Source organism: Arachis stenosperma, chromosome 5 (genome assembly GCF_014773155.1).
Source record: "Arachis stenosperma cultivar V10309 chromosome 5, arast.V10309.gnm1.PFL2, whole genome shotgun sequence".
Classification (NCBI taxonomy): Eukaryota; Viridiplantae; Streptophyta; class Magnoliopsida; order Fabales; family Fabaceae; genus Arachis; species Arachis stenosperma.
This window is the reverse complement of record NC_080381.1, coordinates 126,897,163-126,916,882: the sequence shown is the minus strand read 5'-3', so window position 1 is coordinate 126,916,882 and position 19,720 is coordinate 126,897,163. Positions and strand designations below refer to the sequence as shown.

Genomic DNA, 19,720 nt, shown 5'->3' with positions numbered 1-19,720 from the left:
CCGATCGGTCAGACCGAACTGGAACCCGGCCGGTTTACACAAAAGAGGGTAGCCGTAGCTCCTTCGTTTCTTTCTCCCGTTCTCCCTTTCTTTCTTTCAGTCAGAGAAATCACACAAACGCAACCACAAAACCCTAGCACTGTAAGCCTACACCACCGCCACAAGGAGTGGCATACTGCCGCCGTCCGTCGCACTCAAAGTTCGCCATCCGTCATCTAGCTTCCCTCGTGCTCCAAGTCTTCAACCCCTGTTCGCTGTCACCGATCGCGGTTGCTTCCTCGAGCTCAGCGTCCGTCGTCTTTGGCTGCTCAGCCGCGCTTCCGTCGCCGTTTGTTCGCCGTTCACGTTCGCGTTCGCTCGGCGTTCACCGTTCGCGTTCGTCTGGAAGCCACGTTGCTCTGCTTCAAACTCTGCGACCAACCCGCGCCTCCACTCAGCCGTCGAACTACTCTCTGTTGTCCCCGCCGTGAGTTTCCTAACCCGCCACCAGACAATACACTCACATAACACCAATACTCTTCTTCAAACTCTGCAACTTCTGATTTCTATTACAATAAGTAATTATTTGATTTGGTAGTGGTTTGGATTTTTTTCATAGACTAAATTAAAGTTACAATAGTTATGTTCTCTTCTCTATTACATTGAAATTAAGCATTGAATTCTCTTATTTCGTTTTAATTTTACCGCACTCAACATTCTTGATGAAATGCTTTAACCATATTTCTGGTTGGTTTTATAATTTCTAGCTTTTAGAAACTTACTAAGTTGATTGCATGTGAAATTAGAATAATTGGATCATAGTAATTAGGAAATTTTAGCTGTACAAATAGCATCTTTGCAGAAAACATATTAGCATGATGATTCCACTTGCATTAGTGTTCTTCTGGTAAAATTTTTAACTGTTATTGTGAACTTGTTAATTTTCTAATTGTTCTTGTGTTCTTCTGTTACTTTTACTTTTTTTTTGTTTTGTTGTGATTTTCTGTTCTTGAATTTGTTAAGTTGATAATTTGGTAAATTGTTGGGCTGCTGTTGTTTTAATTTGTCAAATTGTTAGGTTGCTGCGACTTAATTTGTTGGATTTTCTATTTAGGTCTTGTTCTTGTTTATTTGCTAAATTGTTGTTGTGTATTTATTGTTTATTTGCTGGATATTGGTGATCATTGTCTTTGAGATTATTTACTATGCAGGTTTAGTGTCATCACTGTTTTGGAATGTTTTATAATGTACTCATGTTTGTTGCTGTTTTGTAATTGCTGGTTGCAGGTTTAGTGTGATTATTGGTTAATGTTTTGTAATGTTTGGTGCTGAATGCTGATTGTTGAGTTCAGATATGATTGTTTATTTTGACTTAGGTAAAGGGACTTATGGTAATTTTTTCCTGCCTTATACCGATTCAGATGATTATTTTCAGAGGATGAGCACTTATTTATGTATCTTGAGAAACTGTCTTTCTGTGTGTTATGAGCATTTGGTGAAGCCTGTATTGTACCTATTCAAAGCTTAGTTTTACCAAATGGTCTTCAAAACAACTCATCCAAAATGCTACTGCACAAATCCAAGTATATTGTCTCTAAAAGCCTGTATGCACCTTCATTTGGTGAAACCTTTCTAGCACTTGTCCATTACCAACTTTGTTATTAATAATGTTATCAAATTTATTTATCCGAGTACTATGTTTACTTTTTAGTTGGATTTATGATAATTCATTTGATATTCTTCCTATTCTTGTCAGATATTTCTTTTAACATTTTGTGTACTGATGAGGAATTGTGTACTTGCTTGGTATCATGCTTTCATCTGGCAATTTTGTATTTAAATATAAAAAAAGGAAAATCCTAAGAGAGTAATTCACCACTCCATTAGAAAAACTTCATACTACCTTATACCCTCAACTTAATACTTGCATATTTATAATTTATTTATTATTCTATTTTAAAACAGTTTTTCCGGTTGAACCACTGGTTAGACCAGTAAACCAGTAAACCAGTAACTAAAGCGGTTTGATTACCAGTTCGGTTCTCAGAACCTTGTTCAGAACCATCCTGAAAAAATTGGCCGAACCGGGTGGGTTTTCTAAAGGTCTGGTTTTGTCATATACCCCCAGAAACGGCGTCGTTTCGATGCCCAGGAAAAAAAAAAACACCACTAACCTAAGCTAACCCACCCCCCTCAGTTACGAACGCCTCCTCCGCCCCCCCCTCCCCTCTCCCTTCTCTCTCACAAAATGAAAAATCCAACCCTAAGATTGTAACCCTATCAGAGCACAGGTCTCCACCCGTTAGCCTCCACCACTATTAGCGCTTGCGGTGACAACCAGCGGTGGACATTCTCGCCACTCGAAGATCTGCTCTTCTCCTCGCGTCGCAGAAGGTCGGTTCGGAGCAGCTGTTGTCGTCAAGCTCGCCTCTGCCCTCGTTGTCAAGCTAGCTCTGTCCTCGTCGTCAAGCTCGCTCTGTCCTCGTCGTCGTCGTCAACCGCAGATTAAAATAATTGATACAAGTCCGTGCACTGCACACATAAAAATTCAAGGACAAACTCAAATAACCGTTCAGCAACAGCACCGATGGTTGGAAGAACTGAATGAGGTGGTGTAATTGGTATTCCCCCAAAAAATGTCTGCTTCACATTAGCACTGCCTATATCCTGACCATTCGTTGCAAAGTGATTCTTCAGGTATGGATTCCCCACAGAAAACTGAAATTGCTTGATTGGAAACTGAAAACATTTTCACATCATGAGGACGATTCATAGAATTCACATCATATTGTATAGGATACGAAGTCATGAAAAAATGAAAGCCACCCTGTGATTTTTGCTTATGTGATTCTTGTGTGAGGAAAACTTGTTGAATATTGCTTCTGTGATGGGTTCCTAAGAGTACCCCTGTTCGTTGTTGCTTTAGGGATTCTTGATGTTTTGCTGTGATTTCTGAACATTTTTGGTGGTGTTGCTTTTTTGTAATTCTGGAGTTTTGTTTTCGAAGGATTTTTTTTTTCAAAATTTTTGGGGGTGTTGCTCTCTTGGTGTTGAAGTCTTCTTGTTTCGAAGTTTTTTCTTCACCATTTTATCTGATTTTTAGAGTATATAGAACATAATTGTTTTTAGAATTGTGACGTGCATGTAATTGATTTATAAGTTGGGTCAAGAAGTGGGAGAATTATTTTTTTTTGTTCAATTTGCATGAATTATCTGGAGTCATTGAAGATAAAATCAGATTTTATATCTCTTTGAATGGAGAATTGTTGCTCTGGCTGGTGCATTTGCTGTGTTTTCATTATCTGCTGCATTGTTCAAGGTTTTTCGTTTGGTGGTAGAACATTGTGCTGTGTTTGTCATTGAGGTAGAATTTTTTTTTATAATTTTATTGTATATTTAATTAAACCGGTTCAGCCACGGTTTAACCACGGTTGGACCATTGAACCACTGAAACTGTCACCGGACCGGTTCAATAACCGGTTCGGTTCTCGCAACTATTACTAATTTAGTTATCCTGCTGATTTTGTGTTGGTTTGCTAATTTTGAATTTCGAAAGAAAATGTATTGGTATTTAGTTATTTAGTTTTACTTCGTGGTTTATGATATTATTTTCAATTTTAATTTTGAGGGCCCTGAAATTACCATGGTTAGAATTGATTGTTAATTGCCTAATTGATTATTAATCGTTAATAGGCTTCGTTGCTACAATGTGATTGTTAATTGCCTAATTGGAATCGATTGCTAATTGCCTAATTGATTGTTAATGTGATAGTGTGATTATAATTAGATAATAGGGTATGTTAGAATTGATTGTTAATTGCCTAATTGATTAATTGTTAATAGGCTCTGTTGCTGCAGTGTGATTGTTAATTTCTTAATTGGAATTGATAGCTAATTGCCTAATTGATTCTCACTATTATTGTGTCAAGTTAAGACATTATTGTAGTATTGACTAATATGTCTATTTTCGTATTAGTTATTTTAAAAATTGAGACTTGATTGTTGTTAAAGTGTAGGTGAAGATATATATATTTCAAATTTAATTTTAAGTTTTTGACTATTTCATATTTTTATTTAAGTTGGATCGGGTCAGTCGGTTCAACCTGTAATCCACCGGTTGAACTAGTGACCTGATAGTCTCGATCACCGGTTTGGTTCTGACAACTATGCCTTATGCTACTCTTTGGCCCCTCCGGTCTTCCCTCTCAAAAAGACGCCGAATTTGGAATGAAGCTGCATCATCAGTCACTGTAAGGTCTTCCCTCCCATTCCTCTGTATCTAAGTACTTCGCATAAAACCTACACATACCCACAATCCAAATTTGTATTGCTATAATCTATTTCATCAATGCCTTCGATTTCAAGAAGCAAAACGATGGTCGGTATGTTTCATAGGTACCTAAACTATCTGAAAAGTCCTTCCTTTTCTCCATTAACCCTTCAAGCTCCACCTCAAACTGAAACCACACTTCAATTGCCAGTTTTTTCTTCTTTTCAGCACTCCCCTTGCCATATTTCAAGATCACATGCTTCTTGTGTTTACTTAATTCAGTCTTCATCACTGCATATTCACTCTTTTGGTAAACATGTTGTTCCAATGCGGAATTATTGTTCAGAAACTGTCTCAGTGATCCAAAATTCTAGCTTTAGTGTGAATGTTGAAGAAGTTAATGGTTTAGAGAGCTATGTTGATGAGGTTTACAACTCTGTGATGGATAGTTCACTAGGTTTTAACAATTTGGAAAATGCCCTTGATCAATTGGGTGTTCCATTGTCTACCCCATTGGTCACTGGGGTGTTGCATAGGCTTCGTTATGACGAAAAGATTGCATTTCGGTTCTTCACTTGGGCTGGCTGTCAACAGAATTATTCACATGAGCCTGGTGCTTATAATGATATGATGGACATCTTATCTTGTACTAAGTACAAGACTAAGCAGTTCCGGATAGTTTGCGACATGCTGGAGTATATGAAGAGGCATAACAAGAACACGGTGCCAGTTGAAGTCCTCTTGACGATTTTGAGGAGGTATACAGAGAAGTATCTGACTCGTGTGCAGAAGTTTGCGAAGAAGAAGAGGATAAGAGTGAAGACGCAGCCAGAAATAAATGCATTTAACTTGCTCTTGGATGCCCTGTGCAAGTGTTGCTTAGTTGAGGATGCTGAAGGTCTGTATAAGAAAGTTAGGAAAAAGATCAAGCCGAATGCAGATACACACAATATATTGGTTTTTGGCTGGTGTAGGGTTAGAAACCCGACTAGGGCAATGAAATTCCTGGAAGAGATGATTGAATTGGGTCATAAGCCTGACAATTTCACTTACAACACCGCCCTTGATACCTTTTTCAAGGCAGGGATGATAACCGAGGCACTAAATCTTTTCGAATTTATGAGAACGAAAGGTTCAACCATATCTTCTCCCACTGCAAAGACTTATGCAATTGTAATTGTGGCGCTTGTGCAAAATGATAGAATGGAGGAGTGTTTTGAACTTATGGGGCATATGATTAGCAATGGTTGCCTTCCTGATGTTTCAACATACAAGGATATAATTGAAGGGATGTGTTTGAATGGAAAGATAGATGAAGCTTACAAGTTCTTGGATGAGATGGGAAATAAAGGTTACCCTCCAGATATTGTTACTTATAATTGTTTCCTCAAGGTCCTTTGTGACAATAAGAAGTCTGAGGAAGCCCTTAAACTATATGGAAGAATGATCGAATTCGGTTGCCTTCCTAGTGTTCAGACTTATAATATGCTGATTTCAATGTTTTTTGATATGGATGATCCTGATGGGGCATTTGAGACTTGGCACGAAATGGAGGAGCGAGGTTGCAGACCGACACACACACTTACTGTGGTTGAGGGGGCTATTTCGCTGCAATAGAATTGACGACGCTTTATTCTTTTGGAAGAAGTGATAAACAAGGGAATAAAGTTGCCATATAGGAAGTTCGATTCCTTTTTGATGCAACTCTCGACAATTGGTGATCTCCATGCCATTCACAGGCTTTCAGATCACATGAGGAAGTTCTATAATCATGCTATGGCAAGACGTTATGCACTAAGCCAGAAGCGTAAGAGCATGAGTTTGAGAGGAAAGTAATAAGTTCTTGATTGGTTTGTGCTACTAGTTGTCATCGGACCCTGGAGGAGGCGAAGACACAAAGTTAGGACAGCTCTTTTGATGATAGGTTCAATGAATATTACCTGCAACCATGGCAGGTTTTTCATGATTTCATACGCCTTAAAGTTCATCACTGCACCATTTATCGGACTATTTCATGACAACAACTAGTTGCGCATCTAATGTGCTTGACTTGTTATGCTATAAAGTGCGAAAATTTTCATCACTGGATCTTATTTTTGCTCACTTTTAGCTCGTCCATTGAAATTCTGGAAGCTTCGATGATGCAGTTTGATTGTGCATTGCTGCTTAGTTGATGCAACCTGCTGATCTAGAGATTTGAAGATCCATGCCTGGATTTTATGGCCTCATGCATTGTGGTTGTGAACTTTTAATAGTTCCATTTGTGAGATTCTGTTTGGCATTTTGATGAGGCTACAGTATGCTGTGCCTTCGGAATTATCTCATTGTATAACAATAATAACAAGTGGGCCTTCATTTCAATAAGATCATTATACTTTTCCTTTCTAAACTTTTGGGCACATTGTATTTTCCTATTTCCATTTCCTCATTTCTTCATTCACTTTGTTAAAGAGGGTAGTTTGTTTTGCTGGAGAGTTTAGATCAGGTAACTAGGCAAGCGACTTAATGCGAGATCTTTACTTTGATTGCTTTCTGTATCTATCTATTAATATATGATAAGAATGTAGTAGGTGGTTGGTTGCTCAACAAGTGGAGCTTCAAATGGTCGACAAGAGTGTGAGTGTGTGTGTGTGTGTGTGCGTTCGACAACACCTATCACAGATCCATTTCAACTCTTCAATGTCAGTATTTGATTTGATCGCTTCCTGTTCAATGCGTTGATTTCCTGATTAATCAAATCATATATTAGATTTAGTTATTTTTCTCCCTCTTCTTTGAGTAGCAGTAATAAACCCTAAATGAATTCATTTTTGGGAGATTTCTGTGATTATTTGTTTCTGGCTTTGAGTATTTTGTACAATTGGAAGCTTTGAGATTTGGGTATGGAGGGTGTTGGTTCAGAAGAAGATAAGAGGAAGGAGAAGCCAGTGGAGGATGAGAACAAGATCAGGTGCAAAATGAAGACTGTGAATTAAGTGAGTTCTGGAGAAAACTTATGCTGGTAAGTGAAAGCTTTCTAGCCATTTTTGAACAATTTTGCAGTATCCCTTTTGTTTTTTGGTTTTTCCCACGGTTTAGGTGGATTGTGAAGTGAATTTTGTGTAGAAAATTGATATGTGAAACTTTGTGTCATGGTGTTGTGCACTTCTTTGGTTCAAGGGAGGCTTACCCTTCAGAAGCAGTGCAAGGGAGTTATTCTGAGCATACTTTCGAGTATTGGTAAGTTGTAACTAAGAGCTTTATTCCTATCTTCTACTTTAGTAACAAAAAATTAAGAGAAAAAAAAAAAAACAGAGAAGGCTCTATTTTGAGCATTCTTTCTTGATTTACTACCATACCTATTATTCATTTGTTCACTTTCAAGTCTTTCATGTTTGATAAATATGTGATGCAATGATTTAGGACTTATTCTTATGGGAAAAAGGAGAAGTGAATGGACCATGAAAAAAGCGGCTGAACATTTCATTGAAACAGCCAAATTAAACCCTAAGAATGGAGAAACTTTAAAATATCTGGGTCATTATATTGGCTGCATTTCCATTGATACTAACAGCGCCCTTAAGTGTTATCAATGAGCTGTTGCTCTCAATCATGGTGATTCTGGGGTGAGGTTAGTTGTTTCACATTTGTTCCTTTTTAGTGATACAAAAAGTAATAATTTAGCTTTTGAATTGCATAACAATGACGGCATTTTGTAATTTTGTTTATGCTTTAGGAAGCTCTTTGTAATTTTGTTTATGGTTCAGGAAGTACAGAGGCATTTTGGACAGTTCTAAGAAAGTTTGGACATGATAATGATTTTAAACTCTGAGATGACTTCCTTCCAGTTCCACCTTAGAAGGCTCTTGATCAGATCATATTTTCAATTTTTTGTTTTTTTTACTATCTTGAAGTTCTAATTTTTCTTCTATGTGGTATTTTCATTTAATGATTTAATTGTTATTTGGTTCATACAATTCCATAACAAAAAATGTGTAATTGCTAAAGTAGAATAGTAAACGTTAGACATATAAATTGTACTAACAAATTCAGCTGTAAACTACCAATTTGAGCTACAGACATTACATGTAGTGGAGTTTTGTTGGCAATGCATGATGAAGTAGCTTTGACAAATAGGTAGTCTTGCTTTCCATTAATTTTTTGTGATAGTGTGATATTATTGTTATTTTAATTTCTTTTGTCCTCTGTTAGCAAAATCAAAATTTATCTTCTATTCTAATATAATTTCTTCTTATAGAGGCAATATGTCATCACTTTATGGTTAGTTGGTTGTTCTATTTCAATTTGTGCCGAACTAATAATCATAGACCTATAAATATATTTAAACTCATCTTTTTGTTTTTTTCTTTGTTTTGTTTTGAGTTATTAACCCTTCATTCAGTTGACATTTTGTAGTCACAATATTATGATGATCATTTTTCTCATAAGCTTTATATGTCATTGAGAATGTGATATGTAGGTCTTCAACATTTTTTTTCTTTTTTCTTTTGAAATTTAGCTGAAATGCAGATTATTGCTGTATAATTTACATGTCCACTATGTATTCTATTCACATGATGTTTCCAATTATCCATGCAATTGAGTTTGTGGCAGTCAAATATGGTGGCTGCCCCAACTGAATATTGCTTTTGTCAAGCATTTGGACTTTTGTTAACTTTTTCTTTTCTCAAGTACTCTAAGTTTTGTCATGCTTTTATATATGGAGTTCTTTTGACATTTGATTGGTTAATTTTTACTGCAGAAATCCAGTGACAATCTTGATAGTGTTCCCATGCCAATAGTACTGATAGATCAAGACTCGGATACTGAAGCAACAATTGTAGCTTTGGTGATCGCCATGGTGCTCTTATTGACATGGTGACATGGCTCTTTGAACTTTATTTGTGCTCAAACTCTCAAACTTTGCAATCCATTTGAATGTATTAGTGTATTCTTAGTTAGATATTGTTGAAGTATGATAGCGTTGCTTTTTAGAGTTAGAAAAGATTTATTACTCCTCTTACCTCTGCTCTGTTGTCAGTCTTTACATATTCCTCATGCCATGTCACTGTAAGTGAGAAGGTTGTGTTCAACGTAATTTTTTCTCCTCCAAATCTTTATAAGTCAGTGATATTGCAATGTTTGATGGTTGAAATGAACTTGTCTGAGAAGTGATATTGTACACTCATATAAGAATAATACAAGTTTCCTTTAGTTTTTCTTGTAATTTCTGATCAGTACTAACTTTTAACCTTTAGTTTTTAAAGGTTCATTTAGTTCCTAAGAACTTAATTGAAAATTAAGTGAAACTATATGAGTGAGAGTAATTTAACCTTTTTTTAAAGTAACATTTGGTGCAGATATGTTTAAATTGTATTCAGAATCCTAATTATTATAGTTGGCGACTCTGACTCATGTATAATGGTGTTTTGTTGGTCATGAACTGATAAAGAAAAATACTCACCTTTTAATGTTTAATGTATTCAATATACAGATACAATTTACAAAAGCCATTTGGGCCAGTTGTTAACCATAATATGACGGTGTTGTAATGTTTTTCTTTTTTTTATATTATTTGTCAGAATTAGTAGTGATAACTTTCTCAAGAGTCCTAATTTTGTCACTTTTACAAACTACTAGACAATCAGCCTTTTTGTTGGGATTTTACTATTAGAATGATTTATGATTTACAAATATCATTAACTTTTGGATAAAAAAAATGGTTATCACCACTAATAAGATGTTGAACTCTGTTCTATCTATTTCCCCCCTACAAAAGCTGTTTGATCTTGCCTAGTTTAAACTTAGTTGCATACTAGTATCGTTGGGCTAATCAAGTACTCGTCATTGTCAAGCAGACTTTAATTGAGCTTACATAACCTTGTTCAACTTTAAAAATAGTTAGGAAAACAAATCAAAATTTAGTTCACCAATCACCAAACATCTTTTGTAGTAGTTATTTAGTTACCAATTTCCTTAATTATCACATATAATCAAAATAACTTTCTTCACCACTCATCTCCTAAATCACCATATGTAAAAGAATAAGTTGTTTAATGAAACAAGCGGATTTTTATTAAATAAACAAATTAAATTAATATTTACCGTTATATGTAATTTAAATATTATTTATATTTTTATGTTGTATTACATATCTTTACAAACAAAATAAATTCATAAAAAAAATTTGCACGTATTTGATTTGTCAACAAAATAAATAATGCAATATTGTGTTATTATTTTTAATTAAGAATCTATGTGTAATGCATTTAGGTCATTTTTTGGGAGGTGTGAGAGCAATAACCAGATGGGCCGGGCCCAGGCCCAGGCCCAGGCGCCCAGGTCATTACTAGGGTTATGGGCAGTTCTACTCAATTACAGTACAGTTCCTATTATGGGCATTCTAGTAATTCTACTCACTCACAATTTTCCCGCCGTTTCTTCCAAATAATCAGAGGTTTTTCCCGCCGACCCGTCCCTACCAGCTACCAACAACACTCAGACTGTGTGAATGTGAGTGAGAAAGAAATCCAGAGAGAGAAACCTTGAGAGAGAGAGAGAGAGCGAGATGAGTGCTTCGACGAGGAAGAAGGTGCAGAGGAAGTGCAAGATCAGAGGGCGCGTCCTCAAAGTCGAAGCTCTTGACGAGATCCTCTCCTTCGTCTCTCGATTCGAAGGCCCCGATGAGGACGAAGCCATCGATCTCCTCCTCGACGAACTCGAACTCGAACTCGAATCTCGTAACCTCATTTCTTCACTCTCCTTTCATTTAACATTTCTTCCAATTTCAATTGGAATATAGTTTTCTGAATTCTGATGGAAAAAAAAAATTGCAGAGAAATCCACTATAATCGAGAAAGAGCCGGTGCACCGTGTGGTGAGCCGGCTGTTGGAAGCTGATGCGGCTGTCGAGGAGAGCTCCGATCCATGCTCTGCCGGCGGTTCTGCCATTCGCGTCGTCGATGCGTTCCTGGTCCCCAAGTTCAGATACGACCCTATTAGAAAGCAGTTCTACGAGTAGGCTACTTTTTCTTCCTTTTATTTCGCCCTCTTTTCTTTATCCCTCAAAGTTTTCTCTTGTTTAATTTTCATTCTGGTGGTGAAGACTGAACAATGACTAGAAGTTCTGGCAAATGAAACAAAAGAATGTGTTTAATTGATAAAAAAAAAATAAAGACAATTTTGGGTAAATTACCAAAATTGGAACTTCTGATAAAATATTTACAATGAAACAATAAGGTCTCATTTTGTTTGCTATGTGTTTGTGCAATGAGCAAATTTTATCTATCTTGCCTGGTTGTAGGCTTTCATATCGATGTTATTAAAAATAAGACGGAGCTCTATTAACATAGGAAGTTTCAGTGCACAAAAGCTGAGGAGCTTTGCTATATTAGTGGAAATCTGTTGATGAGTTATAGTTTGAATATATATATTTTTTTAATGTTTGTTGTCCTGCACTTGGATTTGTTTATCATATGCTGCAAAAATAGGTTTGTGTTTTTCATTTCAGGTACACAGGCAGCTTGCCTATTCATGGTGACGCATCAGCAAAAGCGGCCTTGTATAGGGATAGGTTTTTGTTGTTGTTCCAGAGGCTCTCTCGAGATCAGAATTTTTCGAAACCTGCTTTTGAATCAGAATTTTCACATTTTGGGAGCTGTGAGGTATTGGCGGATGCTGCAACAAGCCTATGAACTTTTAATCTCTTAGTTTGTTTGATATAATGCGGAGAATCCGAAGAAAATAATCGTGTAGTATGCTATGTTGTCTTTGTCAGATATCTCCTATCCAATCTCTGGTTGGACAAACGGGTAGAAAATGGGTAATGGGAGTAATATCTCAGCTGGAGGATGGACATTTTTATTTAGAAGATCTAACCGCTTCAGTTGAAATTAATTTGTCTAATGCTATATCCTTTTGACAATCATTACTTATTATTATTGCTATTGTGACTTTTGTTGATGGTGGTGGTGGTGATATATGCTATAAATCGTGCAAGCCACAACATGTATTTCTTATAGGCACGCATATAATGTTATCAGTTTCTTTGACTATCAATACAAGATAACTACAGGATTCTTTTCTGAGAACACCATAGTTGTTGCTGAAGGCGAGATGCTGGCATCGGGAATATTTCAGGTTCTTCTTAGCATACTCTGCTCTATCTCAAAATCCGTTATCTTATGCACTTTTTTACACCTAAATGAACACAGTTTTTTCTTAGGTGTAAATTGAATCATATAAAAGTTCTTTGTTCCTTCTATTAAGGGTTTATCTTATAAAGAAATTTAGCATGAAGAAATATTAAGGTTACCTGTGTCTTGCTTTTAAGTTTTAATCTTGCTGTTTAATCTGTTTTTATTTTTACTTGAGATGGTTTGATAATTGATGCATCTGTCTTCAGGTTTTAACGTGTGGATTTCCCCCACTGGAGGATAGGGATAAGTCACTTAGACAAATTGCAGGGCATGATTTTTTCGGTAGTGGTACTTTAACGAAAGAGGAAACTGTATCCTTACTATCTCCTTTTTATTCGTAGCATGTTAATTTTTATGAGATTTAAGTGTGTCAGGAATGTACTCAAGTGAGATTTATTGTCCTTTACTATTACAATAGATCAGACTGGCAGACATGGAGAAAAAAGCAGTCAATGATATGTTTGTTATTCTGTCTGATATTTGGCTAGACAATGAAGAGGTATTTTGAGTTGTCATTTTCTTTATTTTTTGTTCTCTTTTCTCTAGCTCCTTTATTTTCAAGCTAGATTGTTATAATCTTGATGCTGTTTCTCCGTAGAGAAGGCTATGGGAAAGCTGGAGACTGTGCTTGATGGTTTTGAGAGTGTGGAAGTTGTTCCTTCCTTATTTGTCTTCATGGGGAACTTCTCTTCTCATCCATGTAACCTTGCGTTTCATGCTTATTCAATCCTCAGGTGAGTTTCACTTAAGATGTTATTACTTCTCTCATGGATTCTGAAGTGATTTGTCGTTATCATTATAACAGCACTAATAAACACCATTGTTATTACTTATTGCTTTGAAAAGGACAATAATTGAAAAGCCTCTTTATGCAGGTCACAGTTTGGAAAGCTAGGGCAACTAATTGCTGCCCATCCACGGCTAACAGAGCACAGTAAATTCCTGTTTATTCCAGGTCCTGATGATGCAGGTAGTTGATTCTTGATAATCACTTACAATTTCTATTTTTATTTTCTGCAATACTTGTGACAACACTTTCGGAAAAAATTTTTCCTAGGCCCTTCAACAGTTCTGCCTAGGCGTGCTCTACCGAAATATTTGACAGAGGAGCTCCAAAATCACATACCAAATGCCATATTCTCAAGCAACCCCTGCAGGTTAATGGTCAATTTGAATAGGATTGCATGGGACATCTTCAGCTGTATATTTATGTGCTTCCTAGTTGCTGTGACAGCTGATGTCTTTCTGATTGTTCTTACAAAAAATAACTTTTTGGTTGCAGGGTCAAGTTCTATACTCAAGAAATTGTATTTTTCCGCCAGGATATGCTGTATAGAATGCGTCGATCATGTTTAATGCCACCTTCTATGGAAGAAACTGATGATCCTTTTCAGCATGTAATATTTCCTTTTTCCGCGCGATTTCTGTTATTAACATGTCAATTTTGGTTTTAAAAATCTGAGAAAATTCTAATGGAAATGGTTTAAATTTCAGCTTGTGGCTACCATGACCCATCAGTCTCATCTCTGTCCACTCCCTCTAACTGTACAACCGATCATCTGGAACTATGACCACTGCCTTTATCTTTATCCAACTCCGCACACGGTACTGCTTATATTTTAATCATGTTATTATCCTCATAATGTGAATAATGGGAATGTAAATGAGAATTAAGCAATGGCATTGTTAAATGCCCTGGGCTAACCATGGTGGAGTGCAAGTAATCTGATTCTGGTTTTCATGCTGTGATCTATCTATCGTTGCAGATTGTCTTGGGAGACAGAAGTCAGCAGAAGGCATTCAAGTACACAGGAATCACTTGCTTCAACACTGGTTCCTTTTCAATTGACAGCACTTTTGTGGCATACCGGCCTTGCTCTCAGGAAGTTGAATTGTCAGCCTTGTAACAGGATAGTTCTCTTGGTTTTGTCATTCTCTAACCATTCTTTAATCAGATATCCAGGAGAGATGAGTCTGGTATCGGTGCATTGCTGTTCTTTCGTGTCACAGCTGTTAATGTATAATATAGCTTAATTACCTTGGCCAACCAGAGAAAATTGTTGTATAGTAGGAATGTTAGCCCTAGTTGAGACAGTTTAATTTTATTTGGATAATTATTGTTAGTGCATACTTCAGGAAATTTGCTCTTTAAATAGTTCTATAACAATAAATAATTGAGATATCAACCAAGGCTTCAAGATTCATCAAGGAGGAAACTTACTGGGGATAGGGATGGCCACGTTAACACATACAACAAGTTCAGCCCTGTTAATAGAGGTTTTGCTAGATAATGTAATAATTCGTAATTGTCTAGCCTGAGGCTGCCTGAAGCCTTATTTGTACCTTTTGATCCTAACCATCAAAGGGTTTAACTACAGATAATCTAAACCTCAATTACTGTTTTTCACCCTTCTCTCCAAATAAGTTTGCAACCAATAGGATGGTTTTCGCCTTGGATTTTAAAAATGGATTTGTAATGAACTTATATTTCTTTGTTCGTAAGAAAATATGTATGGTTTCTATGTACTTTTTTATTGCGTTTCCCTCGTATGGTTTGTACGTATTTATTTAAGAAATAATTCACAACTTTTTTTTAGGAAATAAGGATGTTTTAAGAAACGTGCGGTTGCTCTCGATAAAACCTTAAGCATGTTTATTGAGTTTTGATAGGAATATTAAGTTTACAGTTTAAGTCTAAGTGAGGAATAAAATTCGACCATCTTTATATTTTAGCATTGTTCACACAAACTACAATGTTGTGACGTAATTTCTCTGATTTGTAAGCATTTTCAAGTTACAAATGAAAGTTTACATAAGTGCTAGGTTGAATCCAACTACATTGCCAATGGCAGAAACTTGTACAAAAAAACGAAGATCCTAGTTAAATAGTAGCTAAATTTTATTGGTTTGAACATGCCTGAGCAATTGAGCATTATTTAATGCACCCGAGGAATGTGTCCACTGGCAAAATTTGTAGGCTTGCTAGATGCCCATCGATCTCTGATCTAGACCATGATACTAATCTTGGTCACCTAAGCCAACCTTATTTTCAGATGTTCCATACAAGCACAGCTGTATACAATGAAGGCATAGCCAATTAGACGTGTTGAAAACAATATGAAGCATGGCTCAAATCTTCTCAATAGAAACAATTCAAACATTCTTGATTAGCATGGATCACTGTGAAGATATAGTTCAGCTCATCAAATTGGCTAGTCTTTTCAATTAATGAAGGGAACCCCAGACCCCACTTTTTTGGCATATTCCTTGTAGTCACGTCCGAAAAACCGCCTCAGGAAATACTCTTCATAGGGTATTCGCTTAGCGAAAAAGCGCCAGACAACAACTGCAAATGCAACAACTGATATGGGGTTGCAAAGCATTATTTGAGTACCAACAGACCAAATGAAGAAACCAGAGTACCCTGGATGGCGCATAAATCCATATATACCGTGAGTAACCAGGCGGTGATCATCATGACGGTGAGTCCTTATAAGATGAGTAAAGGCGTGCCCTGCTGTTAAAATAGCCAACTTCCTTATAACTTCCCCAATCACAACTATTGCCAGGCCCACATTACTAATAACCCAATATTCCTTTAACTCTGGAAAGAAAACAATCTCAAAAATGTATTCTGCCAATGAAAAGATCATTGCCAAAATATAGTGTGCACTAATTAGAAGGGAACTCAGGGTTACATTTGATCTCCCATGAATAACGATTGCTAGAATGAATTCAGAAGTGTGAAAGAAAAGTATTGCAAGGAACATCTGAGATAACTGTCTGCAAGCTGTGTAGCTGAAGATTTCTGTCATTTTTGCCAAATAAAGTGAATAAGTTTCTGCTGTTTTGCAGTGTGATTAGTTCTAATGTAATTTGCTATGCCACAGAAAGACTTTGCTGGTGAAAAATATCTGAGGTACAATTTGAACCTGAAAAAGATGCCGAGTAATGTAAAATTAGAGCTCGATATTGTATTATGTCACCAAGAATAAGCTTCCAGTAGTAGGACATCTGCAAAAGTATGGATACGGGGTATATCAAAAACAATTGAGCTTATTTCTCAAGCAAGCAAAAACTACACGGCTTGTTCATGCTAAGATAATCGGTTCCGATAAGTTGTTCAATGCAAAAATAAAACAAGGCTCAAGGATCGGAAGTCCAACATGCCATTAACTTTGTGGAGGAAAAATACTTAAATTATCCATAGGTAGACAAGATAGATAAATTACAACTTTGTAAACAATTGAATAGTTGGTTTCCCATTGGATTGAAACGAAAACCAAAATTTCAACAAACCAATTTACAACAAAGAATCCATTTAATAAGCTAAATAAATTTAAACTCTATTTCAAATTCTAGTGTTCTGGTCCATGAATTCAATATCCGTCCAAATTATATGATCAAACATATACTTTCAAAGTTTTATATACATATTGATATGCAAAAATAGAAGTGTTAGAAGTTACCAATTAAATGGGACATGCATTGGGACATGAACGGAACAAGATAATCACCACAAAAATGAACAGAAGCAAACGATGCCTTTTCATTTCAACCCTTCACAAAATTTTATCAGTTCCATTACAAAAAGATAGATCCCAACCCAAAGTAATAATAATAAAAAAAAAACTCTAGGAAAATAATAAATACGCAAACTTATCTAGCATCGTAAAACAAAAGCATAAAAAAAAAACTTTTGAAATGGTAAATGAACCATCCGGTAGAAAACAAAGAAGCGAAGATCACTGTGTCCAGAAATGAATTTACCTTGAAACGCAAATTCTTAGCGTCCAGCTCTCCACTTTCCCAAATTTTTGTCAACCCAAGCGCGCCGTGGATTCCTATCTGGTAACAGAAAAAAATCGAAAGGATGAGGGCATCGAAATGAGAAAGGTGCGATTCGTTGTGAGAGGATTTGATTTGAAGAAGGACGCACAAAATGAGATTGAGATTGTGCGTCAAAAGAGGGATCAGAGTTGCAGTGTGACAACGAGAAGAATGAAAATGTGAAACCTACGTTTTTTTGGTTTGAATATTTGTTGAGAAAATTTTTGGATCATGAAGAGTTTCCCAAAAGTCTTAGGCCCAATATTTTTCGGCCCTCGGCCCAATTATTTTCTTGAAAAAATAAATCCGATGGCTACCAAAAATAATGGGAAACAAATAAACCGTTTGAGTTCGTCTAAGGTGACTAATGATAAATTTTTAAATGGAATTTTAACCTGCAACGAATTATTAAAAACATTAGTTAATGACTTTAGAAAATTGCATTGAAGATTCTAATTAGCTTAATTAAACCAAATTTGTATCACTTTATTATTGTTGTTGTTAGTGTTATTATTGTTGTTATTGTTATTGTTTTAGGCCATTTGTAATTTAGTTCACTTTGTCTTAGTAAATTTATGAGTTAGGATATTGAAACTAAAAAGTATAAAATCTCTATATTTTGTACATATTTTTTAATCTTTTTTGAATAAAATTTCTTTGAATTTTTGAAAAAATTGGGTATAAAATAAAAAAGATACAGTAATTTATTTAACTATTATATCAGAAAATTAAATTGAAACAGAATGTTTTTTATTTGATTTTTATCTTATTTTGGTTTTATTTTGTATCATGTCATCCTTTTTTTTTTAAGTGGCTCGAAAATAAATATATATATAGAGAGAGTAAGTATAGGTCTCAGCTTAATAGTCACCACTTACAGCTACAGGACATAGAATGGAAATACAAATAACAAACACACTAAAAGGTTCCTTGGCTCCTTAGTAGTTAATACAAACACGGTTAATTTTATTGGATGGTAATAGATAACAATAAATAGGGCCATTAAACAGCATTATTATCAGTTTTTAGTCAAAGATAGAGTGATTAATTTGGTGTTTGTGTGGGTCACAATGTGACAGGAATTAGGAAAAGGTCCCATTAGAAAAAAAAAGTAACTATATATAAAATTTCTATTACTGCTGTACACTCTCATTTGTATTTTTAGCATAATTAAAAATTTGACGGCTACAACCATATGAGCCACAATAATAAGAAAATGCCACATCAAAAATTCAAAATAATGGTAAACTCATGAGTAACATTCCTTCATTTGCGCTTTGCGCTCCAACGCGGCATTTACACATAAGAGTTCAATTCCAAATTCCTAACTTGGAAAATTATATGTTTGTAGAATTGAGTGGAATAATAATATCTTTGTGATTATTGTACCACTAGTATCACAAATACTAGTCAATTAGTCATTGAGTGATGTAGAAGATTGTATAATCTTTTTTCAGAATGGTCATCTTAGATGGAGTTGTTACAAAGGAATATAAGGCTTTCATGTGTCCAAATCAATATATATGTGACAAAAATGTTGCAATTGCAATCATCCTAGGGAGGCTAATTAATCATCTTGGGGATCATTACATCGCTACAACACTTAAGTCGAAAGTTATGGGTCATATTGGAAGTTTATTAATTATGATCCACATGCTATTGACAAATAAATTATTTCACTACTTTTATAACAAAAAGATTTTTTGTTAAGTGCATTATCCATTATCCATATGGAAGCTTGTGATCAAGAAGATATTAAAAAATTTAAAATATTATTCGTACACCAAAATCAGCACCAATATATATATATATATATGGTTTAATTTATTTTCAATCTATATTTATATTTTAATATATATTTTATCTTAATAGTTGATTTTAGTGATTAATTTTAGTATACATATAATATAATCGTTAAAAAATATATATTTCTTGGTGATGCTTACAGTTCTCTCACTAAATTTAAATTTTTTATATTATTAATTTAAGAGTTTAATTTTGATATATTAATAATATAAAATATTTTATACATTCGTTAGTTATATAATTACATTTGTTTTTTTTTAATGACCATTCATGTATTAATATAAAAAAATATTACTTTTATTAATGTAATATTATATAATTGAATGCATATGTAAAAATATTTTTTACCGACATTATTATATCAAGATTAAATTCTTATTTTAAAACTCACTTTATATAGAAATTTTATCTCAATGATTTGAGGATGAAGAAAGAGCACAAAAAAAAATAATAATAAAAACTCAAGAAAACAAAAAACAAGAACAGAATGACAGTAATAATAACTTGTAATTCAAGTAATGATGAACAAGAGCTCTTTCTAATTCTGTGATTGAATGTGAATGATCTTACTAGCTATTGATCACTCATCTAATACTAAGGTTGCTTTGTGTAATACCCTACCACATATAATTTTATGTTTAAGTTCGTAAATCAGAGG

The 19,720-nt window shown here is 35.1% G+C and overlaps 2 protein-coding genes and 1 pseudogene across 4 annotated transcripts; 2 read left to right on the top strand and 1 right to left on the bottom strand.

The window, feature by feature from the left end:
* Window positions 1–92: 92 nt before the first annotated feature.
* Window positions 93–9,396, top strand: LOC130981637 (pentatricopeptide repeat-containing protein At1g73400, mitochondrial-like; annotated as a pseudogene).
* A 1,344-nt stretch (window positions 9,397–10,740) lies between these two features.
* Window positions 10,741–14,834, top strand: LOC130982704 (DNA polymerase epsilon subunit B). Its single transcript, XM_057906775.1, has 13 exons — window positions 10,741–10,968; window positions 11,065–11,245; window positions 11,739–11,892; window positions 12,006–12,138; window positions 12,291–12,367; window positions 12,633–12,737; window positions 12,845–12,925; window positions 13,030–13,160; window positions 13,302–13,396; window positions 13,484–13,583; window positions 13,709–13,823; window positions 13,921–14,031; window positions 14,193–14,834. Exons 1-13 carry the CDS (start codon window positions 10,797–10,799, stop codon window positions 14,331–14,333), a joined length of 1,596 nt encoding a protein of 531 aa, XP_057762758.1. The 5' UTR covers window positions 10,741–10,796; the 3' UTR covers window positions 14,334–14,834.
* A 348-nt stretch (window positions 14,835–15,182) lies between these two features.
* On the bottom strand, window positions 15,183–17,431 carry LOC130979255 (protein-S-isoprenylcysteine O-methyltransferase B-like). Of its 3 annotated transcripts, XM_057902652.1 has the most exons (3): window positions 17,197–17,431; window positions 16,359–16,440; window positions 15,183–16,234 (listed from the first exon to the last, which is right to left on the bottom strand). In XM_057902652.1, the coding sequence occupies exons 2-3, from the start codon at window positions 16,438–16,440 to the stop codon at window positions 15,648–15,650; spliced, it is 669 nt and encodes a 222-aa protein (XP_057758635.1). In that variant the 5' UTR covers window positions 17,197–17,431; the 3' UTR covers window positions 15,183–15,647. The 3 variants fall into 3 exon arrangements, with proteins under 3 accessions (XP_057758635.1, XP_057758638.1, XP_057758636.1); XM_057902655.1 differs by having other exon boundaries at window positions 15,183–16,440; XM_057902653.1 differs by lacking the exon at window positions 16,359–16,440 and having other exon boundaries at window positions 15,183–16,358.
* Between the last annotated feature and the right edge of the window lie 2,289 nt (window positions 17,432–19,720).

What these genes read in the sequence shown, in the direction of transcription:
- LOC130982704 (XM_057906775.1), top strand. Translation starts at nt 10,797, where the DNA reads ATGAGTGCTTCGACGAGGAAGAAGGTGCAGAGGAAGTGCAAGATCAGA. An exon ending in CTGATGATCCTTTTCAGCAT is followed by an intron (nt 13,824 to 13,920) that starts GTAATATTTCCT and finishes TTTAAATTTCAG; the next exon opens with CTTGTGGCTACCATGACCCA. An exon ending in TTTATCCAACTCCGCACACG is followed by an intron (nt 14,032 to 14,192) that starts GTACTGCTTATA and finishes CTATCGTTGCAG; the next exon opens with ATTGTCTTGGGAGACAGAAG.
- LOC130979255 (XM_057902652.1), bottom strand. Translation starts at nt 16,440, where the DNA reads ATGTCCTACTACTGGAAGCTTATTCTTGGTGACATAATACAATATCGA. An exon ending in TTACTCGGCATCTTTTTCAG is followed by an intron (nt 16,235 to 16,358) that starts GTTCAAATTGTA and finishes CAAAAATGACAG; the next exon opens with AAATCTTCAGCTACACAGCT.